Here is a 16,075-nt window from a genome sequence, read left to right on the forward strand (position 1 = left end):
AGACAGAAAGAAAGAAAGAAAGAAAGACAGGGATCACTGGTTAACCATTTGTGACCTGCTATTCTGTGGACGGAGAAATAATTTCCCATAAATCTAAGACCCAGTCAGACAAATAAAAAAAAAAGTCTGCAGCACCCTGTCACAGAGTGTAGTATACACAGGCATGCTAGACGATAGCAGAATACCCCTTGATAATGTCCAGTAACACACACAAGTGAACAGGTCATGTTAATCCTACCGTATCAAGGACCTAACACACTCCAAATACCTTGAAGGTCTTATTTGGCACTGTTATTGCTTGGTTGACATTCCTCTGGCAGTCTATGAATGATCATAATGACTACACTGTATCTACAACAAATGAGCGGAGGGTTAGAGCCGACTGGGATAGTGAGTGATGTTCAACAGATTGTGCACATTCTTTATGGGTATGTTGTGGTGGCAGCAATGAAGGGAATGCAGAAAGGTGAGGGTTGAACCCTTTGTCTGAACATCTGAAAGGGTAGATTTTAATCAAGGTATGAATGAACTTGGTAATACTTACACGGTATATATATATTGTGTGTGTGTGTGTGTGTGTGTGTATGTGCGCGTGCGTGCGTGCTTCATCAGACAGTTTGCAGACAAGTGATAGAGAGATTGTTTGAAATAATGGAAACGTTACCTTTGCCAAGCAATCCCCAAAGTATCCTCAGTGCCACTGGGGCCATAATGCCTGCTGTTTTGATTCATGGTCCAGTCACATATCCTCAGCTGTCAATTAAAACCTGGCAGTCAGACACGGAGCCAGTAGCACAAACTCTCACAACTCACTTTGACATCACTTACACAAAGTTACTATACAATGTGACTAGGGAAACAAAGTCATGCATGCAAACAAAGCCTAAAGCAGAGAACTTAGAGCAAACTGGCCTACGCCCAAAATAGGCCTGCGCCCAAACTATGACAGATCTGGTTGTACCTAAACATAAACACATATGATACGACAGTCATTATCATTCAGTAACATTAGATCATCGTTCTACAGTTAGAATATAGGGAAAGAGCATGGGAGAATTCCGTCACAATAAGTACTACGTTTCTAATCTGACCTGGAAGCAAAGAAGGGGTTAGTTTACAGGATGTGAGTCATGTCAAAATGGCAGTCATTCAGCTACTGTGTAAGGCAGTAGTGCCCTATGGTTAGCCTATGGGGCCATGCATTCCACAGGTTGCATGCGTGTTGTTACTGGCTACTATGTGCTATCCATTGCTGCTCTGCATAAAGCCTCATTGAGGCCTATTCTGTCTTTTATAGCAGACATATTCTAGTGTAACTATCGCCATATGGAAGTAGCAGTATTATGGTGAAACTCAGGTAGGTTGATGAGATTGTAGAAGGTAAGATAAGGGCTGCTGGCTTGTCTCTACTGTTCTACAAAAATAATACACACACACACACACACCTTAATGTAAACTTACACAAAACCACCACACATGAATCCCACATTCTCCTATCCCATGCATTATTCACACGCACGTATCCACGATCCAGTGGAGAGCCATCTCAGCCAATACCCAGCTAACCTTGCACCTTTAGTCAACACAATCAACACATCCGTTTGGTAATGCATTGTGAAAAAGTGCCTCGTGAGCAATCTCCCCGCCGCTGTGGCAAACTGAAGAGCTCTTAAGATGGTTTAATCATACAGTATATCCTCACACACTGAATATTCAAAACCCACTTAGGGATGGTCGATAACATTAGCCACCTGTACACACAGCCGCGCTGAACGGTTTTCCACTGCTGCACTACATCTGGAGGTGAACGACTGATTTCCTCTAGTTCTTGTGTTTATCTTGTGCGTATCGAAAATGTGGAAGCATCTGCCGAATTAACTAGCCAATGGTAAAAACAAACTAAAAAAAAAAACGTACGCACACACACACACACACAAAGGAGGATATGAACAGAGGCCGTCACTCAATCTCTTAAAAATCATATAGACTAATTCTTCCAACACCAAGGCTCTACTACCAGCAGTGAATGGTTAAGTCTCCAGCCTTATCCTTCTACTAGTAACAGAGACCAGGATGCTGTACACACCACACAGCACACCAACACTTCCTCTACACTACCCAGCAGTCTGCTGCTCTGCTCTGACAAAGCTTTGAGCATAGAGAACGCACTGGCTGTCCAGACGCTCTACCAAACCCCCCCCACCCCCACCCACTCCTCCTCCTCCACACGCTCTGTGCCAGGCCTGCCAGCACTCCTCTAGGGGGGCTCGCCATCTGTCTGCCGGCACTGCCAGATCACAGCGGCAGGGGTAAGAGGGACAGGGAAGACGTCGCCGGGGAACGTTAGGGGAACGTTAGCAAAACAGATGCAGGCAGAATGGGGATTAGCAGGCTGCCTTAGATAATACCAAATGTCATCTGATCACCGAACGTTCCCTCTGGAGCCCATGGCGGAGGAACAGTCCCTTTAAGGGTTAACCAAGGAGAAGACATGAATCAGAGGGTTTTTCTTCTTCTTCTTTCTCCTCACCGATTTTCCACTAAGGAATTGTTGTTTGGAAGGAGGAGGGGTGTGGAAGGTGTGTGTTTTGGGGGGGGTTGTAGAATAGGCCCTGGGGACATTGGGGTTTCTGACTACACTTTATCTCTGGAATATCGCCTGTGACCGCATCGGAAACACGACACCTTCAGTCGGTGAAACTAATCCACCTCGTACGTCTCCTCTCTCCACCCAACCAGCCTCAGAACAAAGGTCTGCCTTAAAACACACCGGAGAAAAGTGTCAATGCATCTCATAACTCCACCAAATAATTACCCAGAGCCGGGGTGACTGACAATAACAACAAAGGGAGAGTATCTATGACATTGTTTACTCCACGGGGAACAGTGGCCCAGTGTCATAGACCACAGGTTAAAAGACCTAGCTTCGTCGTTTTAAATCATCCTGAACCACAGAACACACACACACACAAAGCCTGACTAATATAAGATTAGCATGATGAATGGCTATTGCATTGTATTTCCTCCAGGTCTATTTCTGTTCATTCAGTATTCAGTGGCCGTGTTAGGGTAAAGAATACTATGTAAACTATACTAAAAATAGAATATTACAAACTATTGTTCTTAATTAACCTACCTGGTTAAATACATGTTAAATAAATGAAAGAAATCTATCAAATAAAAAAAGGGGTCTTATTTAGGCCGATGAGGCCGATGAGACAGGATTGGGTTCAGCTGCTGTTTAGTGAGTTCACTGACAGAAGCAGCAAGGCTACTAAAAAATGTGGCACATAAACTCCACACACGCATGGACACACACACTGTCCAAAAGAGTCCTCCCAGCTACAGAAAAGCATAGCATCGTTAACAAAACAGCACATTTTCTGCCTGCTCTACCAAGCTGCAGGGAAATACAGGCCGGGCTTTGTCATTACGCTCAACAGGAACAGAGTAGAAGAAAAACCACTGATTATTATGTAGCTGCGTGCAGATGCATTAAATGAAGCATGGTTGAAAACACTTGGCCTCAGACCAGCGTGTGTGAGTGTGTGTGTCTGTGTGTGTGTGTGTGGGGGGGGGGGGGGGGGGGGGTTCATGAGGAGGGGCTAGCGCTCCAAGCCTCATTTTTCCACCCTCGCCAACCACAATGCTCCTAACCTCACACACAATTCAGCGGCCACATCTGCCTGGTCTGGCCGCCGGGACGACCGCTCGACGCCAACAACACCAAACAGTCTGGCCCTGGCCTGTATCGTACACTGTCTGTTCACGTGTCTCAGGCTGAATATTGTGGCTTTCAGAACAGCAGAACAGCACACATTTTTGAATAGGTACTGAACCACGACGGAGGAGTAATTGACATATTTGTCTGTCTTTGTGTGCACATTCTTACTTTTGTACTTGCTTTTGAAACCGTTATGTTGTTCTTCAATGGACTACGGAATGAAGCTAAACAAATTGCATTTAAGGGAATGCTGGTCTCTTTTATTTATGCCTGTGATGCCTTATTGGCATACAGCAAAATATTTGTAGAAAACTGTAGAGCACATTACACCCTCATCATATTACTGTACTTCTATTTACTTCCTGCCCCATACCGAAAATAATTAGGTAAAAAGATATTTCTAAATATGAATTATATACAGTATGTGGAATGGTTAAAAAAAAAGGTGCCCAAACACTCCCCTACGTATTTACAGTGCCTTCAGAAAGTATTCATACCCCTTGACTTATTCCACATTTTGTTGTGTTACAGCCTGAATTCTAAATTAATTACATTTGATCATTTCTGCTCACTCGTCTACACACAATACCCGGTATTGACAAAGTGAAAACATGTTTTTACAAATATTTGAACATTTATTGAAAATGAAATACAGAAATATCTTATTTACGTAAGTATTCACACCCCTGAGTCAATACACGTTAGAATCCCCTCTGGCAGAAATTACAGCTGTCTTTCTAGGTGAGTCTAAGAATTTTGCACACCTGGATTGTACAATATTTGCACATTATTCTTTTAACAATTCTTAAAGCCTCTGTCAAGTCGGTTGTTGATCATTGCTAGATAGACATTTTCAAGTCTTGCTATAGATTTTCAAGTCAATTTAAGCCCAAACTATAACTACTGTAGGCCACTCAAGAACATTCAAATGTCGTCTTGGTAAGCAACTCCAGTGCATATTTGGCCTTGTGTTTTAGGTTATTTTCCTGCTGAAAGGTGAACTTGTCTCCCAGTGTCTGTTGGAAGGCAGACCGAACAAGGTTTTCTAAGATTAGTTTCTTTTTCTTTTCTATTCTGTTTCTTTTTATCCTAAAATAATCCCTCGTCCTTGCTGATGACAAGCATACCCATAACATGATGCAGCCACCACCATGCTTGAAAATATGAACAGTGGTAATCAGTGATGTGTTGTGTTGAATTTGCCCCAATATAACGCTTTGTATTCAGAACATAAAGTGAATTTCTTTGTCACCTTTTTTGCAGTTTTACTTTAGTGCCTTATTGCAAACATGATGCATGAGCTGACAACTTGCCCAGGCTGACAAGGTAAAAATCTGTCGTTCTGCCCCTGAACAAGGCAGTTAACCCACTGTTCCTAGGCCATCACTGAAAAGAAGAATTTGTTCTGCCTAGTTAAATAAATAAAACATATTGATCCATGTTCAGTTTCCTATCACAGCCATTAAACTCTGAAACTGTTTTAAAGTCTCTGTTGGCCTCTTGGTGAAATCCCTGAAGGGTTTCCTGCCTCTCCAGCTAGTGGGTGTATTGATACACAATCCAAATGAATAACTTCACCATGCTCAATGGGATATTCAAGACCTGCCCCCCACCTACCAATAGGTGCCCTTCTTTGTGAGGCATTGGAAAACCTTCCTGGTCTTTGTGGTTGAATCTGTGTTTGAAATTCACTGTCGGAACTAACAGATAATTGTATGTTTGGGGGTACAGAGATGTGGTAGTCATTCACAAATCATGATAAACACTATTATTGCACGCAGAGTCCATGCAACTTATTATGTGACTTATTAAGCACATTTTGACTTATTTAGGCTTGCCACGACAAAGGGGTTGAATACTTATTCACAGTTCACCTTTTAATTTGTTATTAATATCTAAACACTTCTAAGAACATAATTCCATTGACATTGTAGGGTATTGTGTGTAGGACAGGGACACAACATCACAGTTGAATCCATTTTAAATGCAGGCTATAACACAACAACATGTGGAAAAGGTCCAGGGGTGTGAATGCTTTCTGAAAGCACTCCATTAGGACAGGGAAGCTAAAACATTTCAATGTGTCTCGATACTCCAGCATTTGCATTTGGGATCAAATGTTTTATGTGAGGTGACAGTACAGAATGTCCCTAAGTATTTTTGAACAAATTCATTTATTTTTATTGAAGTCGTCAAAAATGTTGTATTTGGTCCCATATTCCTTGCACGCTACGACTACATGAAGTTTGTGACTGTTGGATGCATTTGTAGTTTGTTTTGGCTGTTCCGAAGTATGTTGCCACTAATAAATCAGATAAGGGAAAACAGATATGTATGAAAATACCCTCAAATAAAAGGTGACATTCTGTACTACCGCCTTATATGAAACAATTGATCTCAAATCCAAAACGCTGGAGTATTGTGCCAAATTAGTTTTAGCTTCACTGTCCAAATAGATACGTAGGGGAGTAAATGTCTTCAACTATACCATTACAGTGCATTTACTGTCACTTACTGGAGCGAGCATTTTGAGAAACAGTTCATTTCTGTGATCGTTTCACTTCTCAGACTCCGCGTGCATCTGTGCGAGAACCGACAATAAGGTCTCACTCTCAGATAGAATGAAATATCTCCGTGGTCTCAGATCCCTTCTGGAGAGGCTGAGAGGAAGGAAGGGAAGGAAGAGGGGAGGAGAGGATGTGAAAGAAGAGTAGTGGTAATGTTTCTCACCTGTTGCTGGTGAAGGAAGGCCGGATCTCTAGGGCTCAGTCCTACAAAACGATTGGCTGTGGGGGTGCCCGGTGCTGAGTATCCTGGAGGAGCAAACACACAAACACAGACAGAGAGACACAGAGACACAATGAGAAAATATTACATTGATCGATTCTTTATAAAGTGCGCAAAATGGAAACTACTACAGTAATGGGGCACAGAAGGGTTTTGCAGTGCCAGGAAGAGAGAAGGAAAGGGAGCTCACCGTTGTACTCACCTTCTGATGTGATGGGCTTGGTGTCGGGCATGGAGAGAGAGACGGGTCGCACTGTGCCATGGTGCGGAGAGGGGGCCAGGACTGGGGTGAAGTGGCCTGGAACCTTCCCCACCTGGCCACTGCTGTTAGGCTGGGAGGGGGGGCAAAGACAGGGAAACAAAATAGAGGGGGCAGTTAGTGACAAATCCTCTACTATTTAAACTGTGGCCACTTGACAAATCCCACTGGGCACAGACGTCAATTTCATTGAAATTACTTGGAATCGTTAAAGAAAAGAAACAACAGTAAAGTGTGTTTTACAGTATTGTTTGCACAGTCAGTTTAGTGCTGTTTTGTGTGGGAAAATGTCGCCCTCACTTGACACACAGAGAGAGAGAGAGAGAGAGAGAGAGAGAGAGAGAGAGAGAGAGAGAGAGAGAGAGACAGAGAGACAGAGAGAGAGAGAGAAAGGGGGCTGATAGTAGGGGCGAGGATGATGAAGGGAGGGGGTCCAAGGAGAAAGGAGTATGGAGGAAGGGAGAACAGCCCCGCCCAAATAGCCTGTGTAGATCATCTCTAGTGTTTTAAGAGAGAAAAGGAGCTAGTGGGAGCTACTCTTTCAGACTGCGGGAGACGGCCTGTGGTGTATTGGGCTCTTCGGCGCCCCAAGTTCAAACCTCAAATAGGCCTTTATGAAAAAGAATTGTGTCCACAGGGTTCCTTAAAAATGTGAATAGAATGTTTAATTAGAGTGTAATATAATCTGAGTTAAAGCAAGCATAAAAACATTCTGGCTGCAGTCCATGGGATTATAAGAGCTGTTTTATTTGCCGAGACGCCCTCCTCTGCACACCCACACACACACACACAAACACTCCCCCTTCTCCCATCCAGCACTGTGGAGGAGAGGGGCCAGTAATTCCGCCAAAAGAGAGCAGAGGCCCCGGCAACGGCAAATATTTACGGCCTTTATCGTTCCCTGTGGTTTTGTCTGAAGTAACAGTCCCGGGCCGCATAGATCCAGCCTCGTCTATGAGCCCATTGTTTTCAGTGAGAACAGCGGGGATATAAAACTCACATAAATATCTCACGGCTCTCTCATCTCTCTATGGCTGCCCCCCCCCCCCCCCCCCCACACACACACACACACACTCCAAGCACAGTGACACAAGGCTTTAGTGTGTACCCAGTTAATGTATAAAGTCTTCTGTCAGGTTTATTAGAGGTTCATGAAAAAAAAAAAACTGTATTATGACCCTCTGTAATTATATTTGTTTTGTGAAAAAGGGCCTGGATTTTCTTTGGAATATTGAGTTAGTGGTTTTTACAGTGTATATTTTACATTTAGGCTCTTTTCAAAATAGACCTATAGAGTATTTCAGTTAGGTCGGCATTCAGTCATTGCTTGAAGGGATTTTTCTGCACTTTCAAGAGTGTTTAGATCACAACAGCAGCATATTCTGAATGGAGGGGGGTTAAAGTTCAGCTAGAACCTAGCTGAGAAGTCACCCGGTGAGTCCACCGGCACTGCCAATTCCTCAACCCTGTGTCAACTCCCTCCATCCAACCCTGTGTCAACTCCCTCCATCCAGTCCTGTGTCAACTCCCTCCATCCAACCATGTGTCAACTCCCTCCATCCAACCCTGTGTCAACTCCCTCCATCCAGTCCTGTGTCAACTCCCTCCAACCAACCCTGTGTCAACTCCCTCCATCCAACCATGTGTCAACTCCCTCCATCCAACCCTGTGTCAACTCCCTCCATCCAGTCCTGTGTCAACTCCCTCCATCCAATCCTGTGTCAACTCCCTCCATCCAATCCTGTGTCAACTACCTCCATCCAATCCTGTGTCAACTCCCTCCATCCAGTCCTGTGTCAACTCCCTCCATCCAATCCTGTGTCAACTCCCTCCATCCAGTCCTGTGTCAACTCCCTCCATCCAACCCTGTGTCAACTCCCTCCATCCAGTCCTGTGTCAACTCCCTCCATCCAATCCTGTGTCAACTCCCTCCATCCAATCCTGTGTCAACTCCCTCCATCCAGTCCTGTGTCAACTCCCTCCATCCAATCCTGTGTCAACTCCCTCCATCCAATCCTGTGTCAACTCCCTCCATCCAATCCTGTGTCAACTCCCTCCATCCAATCCTGTGTCAACTCCCTCCATCCAATCCTGTGTCAACTCCCTCCATCCAATCCTGTGTCAACTCCCTCCATCCAACGCTGTGTCAACTCCCTCCATCCAACCCTGTGTCAACTCCCTCCATCCAACCCTGTGTCAACTCCCTCCATCCAATGCTGTGTCAACTCCCTCCATCCAATGCTGTGTCAACTCCCTCCATCCAATGCTGTGTCAACTCCCTCCATCCAATGCTGTGTCAACTCCCTCCATCCAGTCCTGTGTCAACTCCCTCCATCCAACCCTGTGTCAACTCCCTCCATCCAGTCCTGTGTCAACTCCCTCCATCCAATCCTGTGTCAACTCCCTCCATCCAATCCTGTGTCAACTCCCTCCATCCAGTCCTGTGTCAACTCCCTCCATCCAATCCTGTGTCAACTCCCTCCATCCAATCCTGTGTCAACTCCCTCCATCCAATCCTGTGTCAACTCCCTCCATCCAATCCTGTGTCAACTCCCTCCATCCAATCCTGTGTCAACTCCCTCCATCCAATCCTGTGTCAACTCCCTCCATCCAACGCTGTGTCAACTCCCTCGATCCAACCCTGTGTCAACTCCCTCCATCCAACCCTGTGTCAACTCCCTCCATCCAATGCTGTGTCAACTCCCTCCATCCAATGCTGTGTCAACTCCCTCCATCCAATGCTGTGTCAACTCCCTCCATCCAATGCTGTGTCAACTCCCTCCATCCAATGCTGTGCAAAACAAATGTGCCCCAGAAAGACTAGTGCTGTGAAGACACTATGTGCAATGATTGAACTAGTCTTCTTAACGATTATAGACATTGTCCACCCGTTTTCATGTGTCAAATGTTATAAAGCACCCAAATCCCCCAAAATAATTCTCAAGGTGAAGGATAACTATTAAGATTGCCACTTAAATTGGAAAGAGCTCAAATAATGTACAGGAAAGTGGCATTTGATCAACATTCAATTGTTGTAAAAATGTCAAGGCACAATTGTATTGGGCAGGTATCATTTTTGACATAGACAGTTCATTATTCAATTTAATAGTTGGTTCATTAGAGAACAATTGAATTCATTATGAAATTAAATGAAAACTCAACTGATACTTGATTCAATCATCACATTGAAAAGTGTACTACAGTATAGCCAAGCTGGTCCGGTGTCCTTTAAATACTCGTAGTGTTAAATATACATTGTTTTTCATCAAACGTTTGCCATAAAACACATTTTCCACTAAAATCCCGAACTTCACATCCAATCATATCCCTGTTCACAAACACTGTCAATCAGTTAGGCCTACTGAGGAGAGAGACTGTACACAGTCAAGTTCTCTTAAATAAAACAGGAATGTAGCCCAACCCGACTCCCCTCCAGTGTGCTGCAGTTCACACTCACCTGGCTGCTCTGTGGGCTGGACGGGTCGTAGCTGGGCACGTAGCTCTTCAGGGAGTCAGGGGGGTTGAGATGGGGCGGGTAGCGGATGGTGGGGTGAGAGAAGTAGGGTGACGGGGCAGGGGGCAAGATGGCCGAGAACTGAAGGGGGGAGTGGGGTGGAGGGCTCCTCGTCGATATAACTAAGGGGATAGGAAGAGGGAAACGGACAGAGGAAGAAACAGAGAGAAACAGGGGGAGACAGACAGACAAGACAGACAGACACATTTAGAGAGGGAGGGAGAGAGAAAAACAAACCATTGAAAAATACACTAATGGAGAACAAAAATGTACACATTACAATCCCAACTAATTCAAAGGACTTTTGGGGGAAGGCTGAGGGGGATGCATGACAAATAAACACTTTCAGTTCAATCACTGTAGGTCACTGAATGAGCATGTCTAGGCTTAGTAGTGGGGCAGGTGCTTAGCCTACTCACCACTGTGTCCGACCCCTGGGAGTCCGGGGTGGTGGTGCTGGGGGAAAGTACTCAGTCTGGAGGAGGAGTCCTGCGGGGAGGTGGGGCTGAACAAGGGCTTCTCTGGCTTCTTCATGGTGGGAGACGACATGTCTGGGGGAGAGGAAACACATACACACCTGGTCAAGGGGGGGGGGGGTTACCTGGCAACCACAGAGCCACGCGCACAGACGCTGACAGAAGTAGCATCGCTGTTCTTGCTGCGACATCTTTCAAACATACTCCCATGCTGTGACGTGATGGCAGTCATAGTATAGGCTTGCGATCGCTTTTGACATGTTTTCTCATGCCTATATGCAAGGTACTGTATGACAATAGGACTGACCATGAAAAAGAATGGACTCCGAGACCTCATGTTCTGTGACAGCAGCCGCTCTCCCCTGACCGTGGGTCAAGCTCAAGTGTCCCCGGCCTGTCACAAGACCTTCCTTCCTACCTCTCTCTCTCCCTCCCTCTCTCTCTTCCTCTCTTCCTCCCCACAATAGAGAAGAATCCACCTGAAGAGGGAAAGGTGACTCATACCAAACCAGGAAAGGGACAAAGACCTCAGGAATCCAGGGGAATTCCCCACTCAGAATTTTGTAAAAGGAAGTAGCTTAAGTCGTTTCAGTTTTTTTTTTTTTAGCAACATGAGCAATACCTCAGACAATGGATGGATCTTTCAGTTTCAGACTATGGTACCACCCCACTGTACACATGGTTGAATCAACGTCGTTTCCCACGTGGAACAGACGTTGAATTGATGTCTGGGACAGTTGTTTTTTTACTTGTTCTTATGTGGTGTAACATTCGCTCAAATATATTCTCGACAATTCCTAAAATGACAGAATTACACGATGGACAATTATGGAGAGAGACCTAGAATTGGAAGAAAAAAAAAGTCTACGTCAACAGACTTCTCTAACAAAAAAGTCACACCGGTCTGGGAACTGATCAATGTAAAATCCTAGAATTCACTTAGAATCCCTAGATAACAACACATTGCTGTATGTCAAAATGATTTAACTTGATGAACTCTGTTACTTCGCGTTCCACCCCAAAAATGAGCGAGTAAACCAGGGTGTGCTCAGGCCAGGGTGTCCCAGACTGACGAAAGGGCTATGAATCTTATCGAGCAGATATCCAGCTATGAAATGCACCACCGGGCTAATATGACGAGCCAGGATTAAGTACTGCACATTTCGTCGGAGCATAGATATGAAAAACCTTCTTCTTCATTGCAAACAGCTGTTCGTTATCAAACCAGTTGCTGACTGAGGATTTGAGAGCAGTGCCCAAAAATATGTAAGGGGAGTGGCTAGATATACATAACTCCACAACATGGCGTCAGCTGTACTGTAACAGTGAAAGACATTTCAGTGAGCTGACTTTTGAGGACAAAAAAACAGATCCATGCGTAAAAGGGTTTTGTCGGACTAGGCATGTAAAATAAATGTCCGTTTGGCACTTTGGACAGCCTCATATCAGTTTAATATCAATCCACTTATTTATTTGATTCCCTCTTTACAGAGTAGTCCTTTTCCATGAATTTCCTGATCTCTCCGCTCCTCTTCTCCATAGCCATTACATTCCAGCATGTGTTCACCCCGATACTGAAAGGTAAAAACACAAAACAGCGGGAGAAGGAAGGGGGAAAAAACAGTAAATCCCATCGAAGTTTCGTTTAAAGAAGCGAGGGGGGGGGGGGAAAACACCTTATGCTGTTAGATGTTGGGACATTCTGTACCCTAAGTGTTTTATCTGTCGTAGGGTAGTGAGATGAGAGGTGTCCCTCTCCCTTCCACTCTAGGGCTTGAGCCCTGGGGGAAGAAGGGGAGTGTGTTTGTGTGTGTGTCGGAGGAGAACAATCTGGAAACACGGGACAGTGAGGGCTTAATTAAAAAAGCTACGGGCCCTGGCCTGCACCACGAGACCAGGTAATGAGACATACACCCCTCCCTGGAGGATCACTCTCTCACACACACACACACACACACACACACACACCCTCTCTCTCTCTCTCTCTCTCTCTCGCTGCCTGTCAGTATAGTGGCGTTAGCAGGGCTAGGCACGGGATGGCCCACCAACTGGGCCTGCCACCTGTTGAGTCAGACAGCTCCTCTGAGACCTAGCTAGCTTCAAACAAGGGCCGCCACACCTTCCCATCACTCACTCCACCTCCCTCTCTCTCTCTGACACACACACACACACATGCAAACACGTGCCTGGATACGCACACACACACACACACCTGTTAACCCTAGCGTGACCTTTTCAATCTTGCAGTCTAATAACACAAGAAGTTAATTAATAAAGTTCTCTGCTAAGTCTGCTCACAGCCACAATTACTACAGCTCTCACTAGCATGTCTTCCTTCTCACTTTCATTGGTGCCACCCTGCATTCCACAATTAAATCGCTACCAGAATGAAGATTCCACTCACATCGCTTCAACATTGCAACTTTTAACACTGCTTCAACACTCCAATACTCCCTCAGATTGGCGAGAAAACAGGAAGCAATGAGGAAGCTCCCAAACTACCAGAGAACTCAACATCCCTCCAAACGAGCTTATCAACAGGGGCATGTTCTCAGTCCCGATATTTCCTGTCAACAATTCTGTTACTCACCCAGCCTGTTTGATCTTATCATATTTATTCAACAGTAATATTGTAGACCCCCCCCCCCACACACACACACACACCTCCCCCTCACCTTCTCTCTCGTGCCAGGTCCTGCTGCCGCTAGCTGGGGAGCTAGGTGAGGAATAGAAGTCAGGGCCAGTGGGACTGGTCTCCATACTCTCGTCTATGTTGAGGGTCTTGGGCCGCTTACTGGGGAAGAAGGCGGAGAAATGATGAGTCACAACACTACGTGATCTCTGATCCCTGTGTCTCTCTACTGTCACTGCCCCTTGATGTTGTAAAAATGTAATATATTTACGGCTAACGTATTGTCTCGATGTGTGGGCGGTAATAAAGTTGAACTAGAACAAATGGCCAAAACATGGGAAGTACATGATGGAGTAAGATTATCAATTTGCCCCTCTGACACAAAACTGAAATCAGTTTTGCATCCACCCCCCTACATCTCATTCAAAGCTCAGAGGTCAAGGTGTGATGCGGGAGAAGGAGAGTGGGGTTAAGGCAGGGTCCTGCAGTAGACTGACCTGCCAGGCGGGGAGGAGAGGGAGCGATGGAGGCCCACGCTGGAGTTCAGGTCATGGTAGTACGGCTGACTTGGCATGTCGGCCATGGAGAAGTTCACCCCGGCCCCCTGGGTAATGGGCGCTGAAGAGTAGGGAGAGAAAAAGAGGTTACTTCCTGGTCACTGGCCTGCTGATTGGTTGCCTGCTGAAGCTCTGTTAGAATTTCGATATGATGTGACCTTGAGCATGGCCCACAATTTCACTGAAATGATCTCAGTGTACATGATCCCCTCTCACATGACTGATAATCATTGAACCTTTGCATTCCACCAGCATAATGCAAACTCATGAACTAGGCAACACACACACACACACACACACATCAGCTCTCTGATTGGTCCTATGCTCAGCTGGATCATTCTCAATTACCTATTGTAATTGGTCAAGCACATATGAATAAGTGCATTGAAGTTCACTTTCATGGTACTCTTATGTGTGATATGCTTTGAGAAACCACAGTCCACCACTGTGTGAAAGTCTACTTTTTTTCACCCTGTGGTTGACAACCGCGAGGGAGGGATATTGTTTCAGGGAGGACAGCTGAGTGTTAACTAGGGCACTGTGTAGCCCTGTGAGGGCGGTGGGTGGGTGGGTGGGTAGATTGGTTTGGACTCGACGAGAGACTGGAGTGTGTGGTGGGGTCTGTTGTGGTCTGAGGTTTACCACTGGCACGAGCTCCAACCCCAGCACTGCAGTCTTGGAACTGGCAACCCACGGCAGCCCTGGCATTGGCTACCCAAGGGCATTTGTGTTTTAATTTACTGCCAACGAAACTCTCCCTCTCTCTCTCTCTCTATTTCCTTCACTCTCTATCTCTTGTTTTGGCATAGCATACTGTGTGTGACACCACTTGCTCTGTCTCCCAGCCAAAGTCATTTAACCCCGTCTGTTAAGGAAAACACAACCCTGACTTCTGAATCCAAACAATGCCAGGCACAAAATAACAATGATTCTAAAACACCTGTTCACGCTTTCATTTGAATGTGCATTTTCAGAACTGCAAAATCACAGCACTGACTGAATTTCAATTGGCTTAAAAGGTCTACTCCGCAATCCGAAAAACAACAAATCCAAAATGGCAGTACAAATTACAGAGGGGTTAAAAAAAAACATTAAGTAAAAACACGAGTTATATGTCCGTGTCAGTGAGTTCTTAGTGTACCCCAGGCATGTTAGAGGTCAGAACACAACATCCCAATAGGTATGTGATAGAACACAACAGCCCTTGAGCCATACAGGTAAATCCTGCCTGAGGGGACCATTGTCCTCAGCTAGCTGGGGAGAGCGATTCCTGAAAGAACATCCGTCATCGTTTTTGAAAAAGGGCAGGCAAGTCTATACAAACACACACGGTCACACAGTCTCACACACACACACACACACACACACACACACATACACACCGGTGCACTGTACACACACTCATGTTGTATTCTAATGCTGGAGACTTGCTCGACTGGATTTCCTGTTTTTGTACTGTGAAGCTTGCTGTTTTGAATCGGCAATGAGGATAAGGGGTATTGAGGGCGATGGTGATAAAGTCTATACTTACTTCTGGACACACGCACCAGCTCTGAAACACTGAAGACTCCTGATTTGATGAAGCTGTCTTCCAAGTAAACTGCAGAAAGAAAAACCACAGATAGACAATATATCAACGCAACATTAAACCCAATGCTTTGTGTTCTCGTCACTAAGAGTAAGTTACATTCGTAGCGATTCGAGCTGTTGCTAAAGTAATAAATCGCTCCCTGCTTACGAGACACAGGACGAGCAAAAATTCTTGCCCAAATATTGTTTTCTAAAATAGAGTATCCCATCATCTACCCATCAACCATAGCGACATGACCCAACACAGCTCCAGTCTGAATATTGGCAATATTGACAATACTGAAACATGGAGGCTTTGAAGTACAATATGTATGGAGCCCAGAATGTGAGAAAAATATCTATCGTGACCCATCAGTCTAGCCTGGTCCCAGATCAGTTTGTGCTGTTTATATGTTTGTCATGACAATAGGAGTCAGCAATACAGAACAAACATAACTGTGACCAGGCTAATGTCAGTCTGTCAGCCATTCAGACAGACATGTCACTGACACCCAAAATGACTTTTCATCCTTTGATGTTCTGAGCAGGACCATTGG

General features: G+C 45.2%; 1 protein-coding gene across 29 annotated transcripts in view; it reads right to left on the minus strand.

The window, feature by feature from the left end:
• The window catches only part of LOC110531782 (nuclear factor 1 B-type), a 94,426-nt gene that overhangs the window by 17,327 nt on the left and 61,024 nt on the right, over window positions 1–16,075 (minus strand). For 8 of the 29 annotated variants that reach the window (XM_036987632.2, XM_036987634.2, XM_090183874.1 and 5 more), the window contains 8 exons: window positions 15,481–15,549; window positions 13,890–14,010; window positions 13,436–13,554; window positions 10,704–10,835; window positions 10,228–10,406; window positions 6,702–6,843; window positions 6,455–6,537; window positions 665–753 (listed from right to left, as the gene is read on the minus strand). In XM_036987632.2, coding sequence (XP_036843527.1) covers window positions 665–753; window positions 6,455–6,537; window positions 6,702–6,843; window positions 10,228–10,406; window positions 10,704–10,835; window positions 13,436–13,554; window positions 13,890–14,010; window positions 15,481–15,549 — 934 coding nt within the window. The remainder of the gene's footprint in view (window positions 1–664; window positions 754–6,454; window positions 6,538–6,701; window positions 6,844–10,227; window positions 10,407–10,703; window positions 10,836–13,435; window positions 13,555–13,889; window positions 14,011–15,480; window positions 15,550–16,075) is intronic. The other 21 variants (XM_036987637.2, XM_090183876.1, XM_090183885.1 and 18 more) reach the window with 3 other exon arrangements.

Source organism: Oncorhynchus mykiss, chromosome 9 (genome assembly GCF_057628025.1).
Source record: "Oncorhynchus mykiss isolate SJ-2025 chromosome 9, ASM5762802v1, whole genome shotgun sequence".
NCBI classification, from domain to species: domain Eukaryota; kingdom Metazoa; phylum Chordata; class Actinopteri; order Salmoniformes; family Salmonidae; genus Oncorhynchus; species Oncorhynchus mykiss.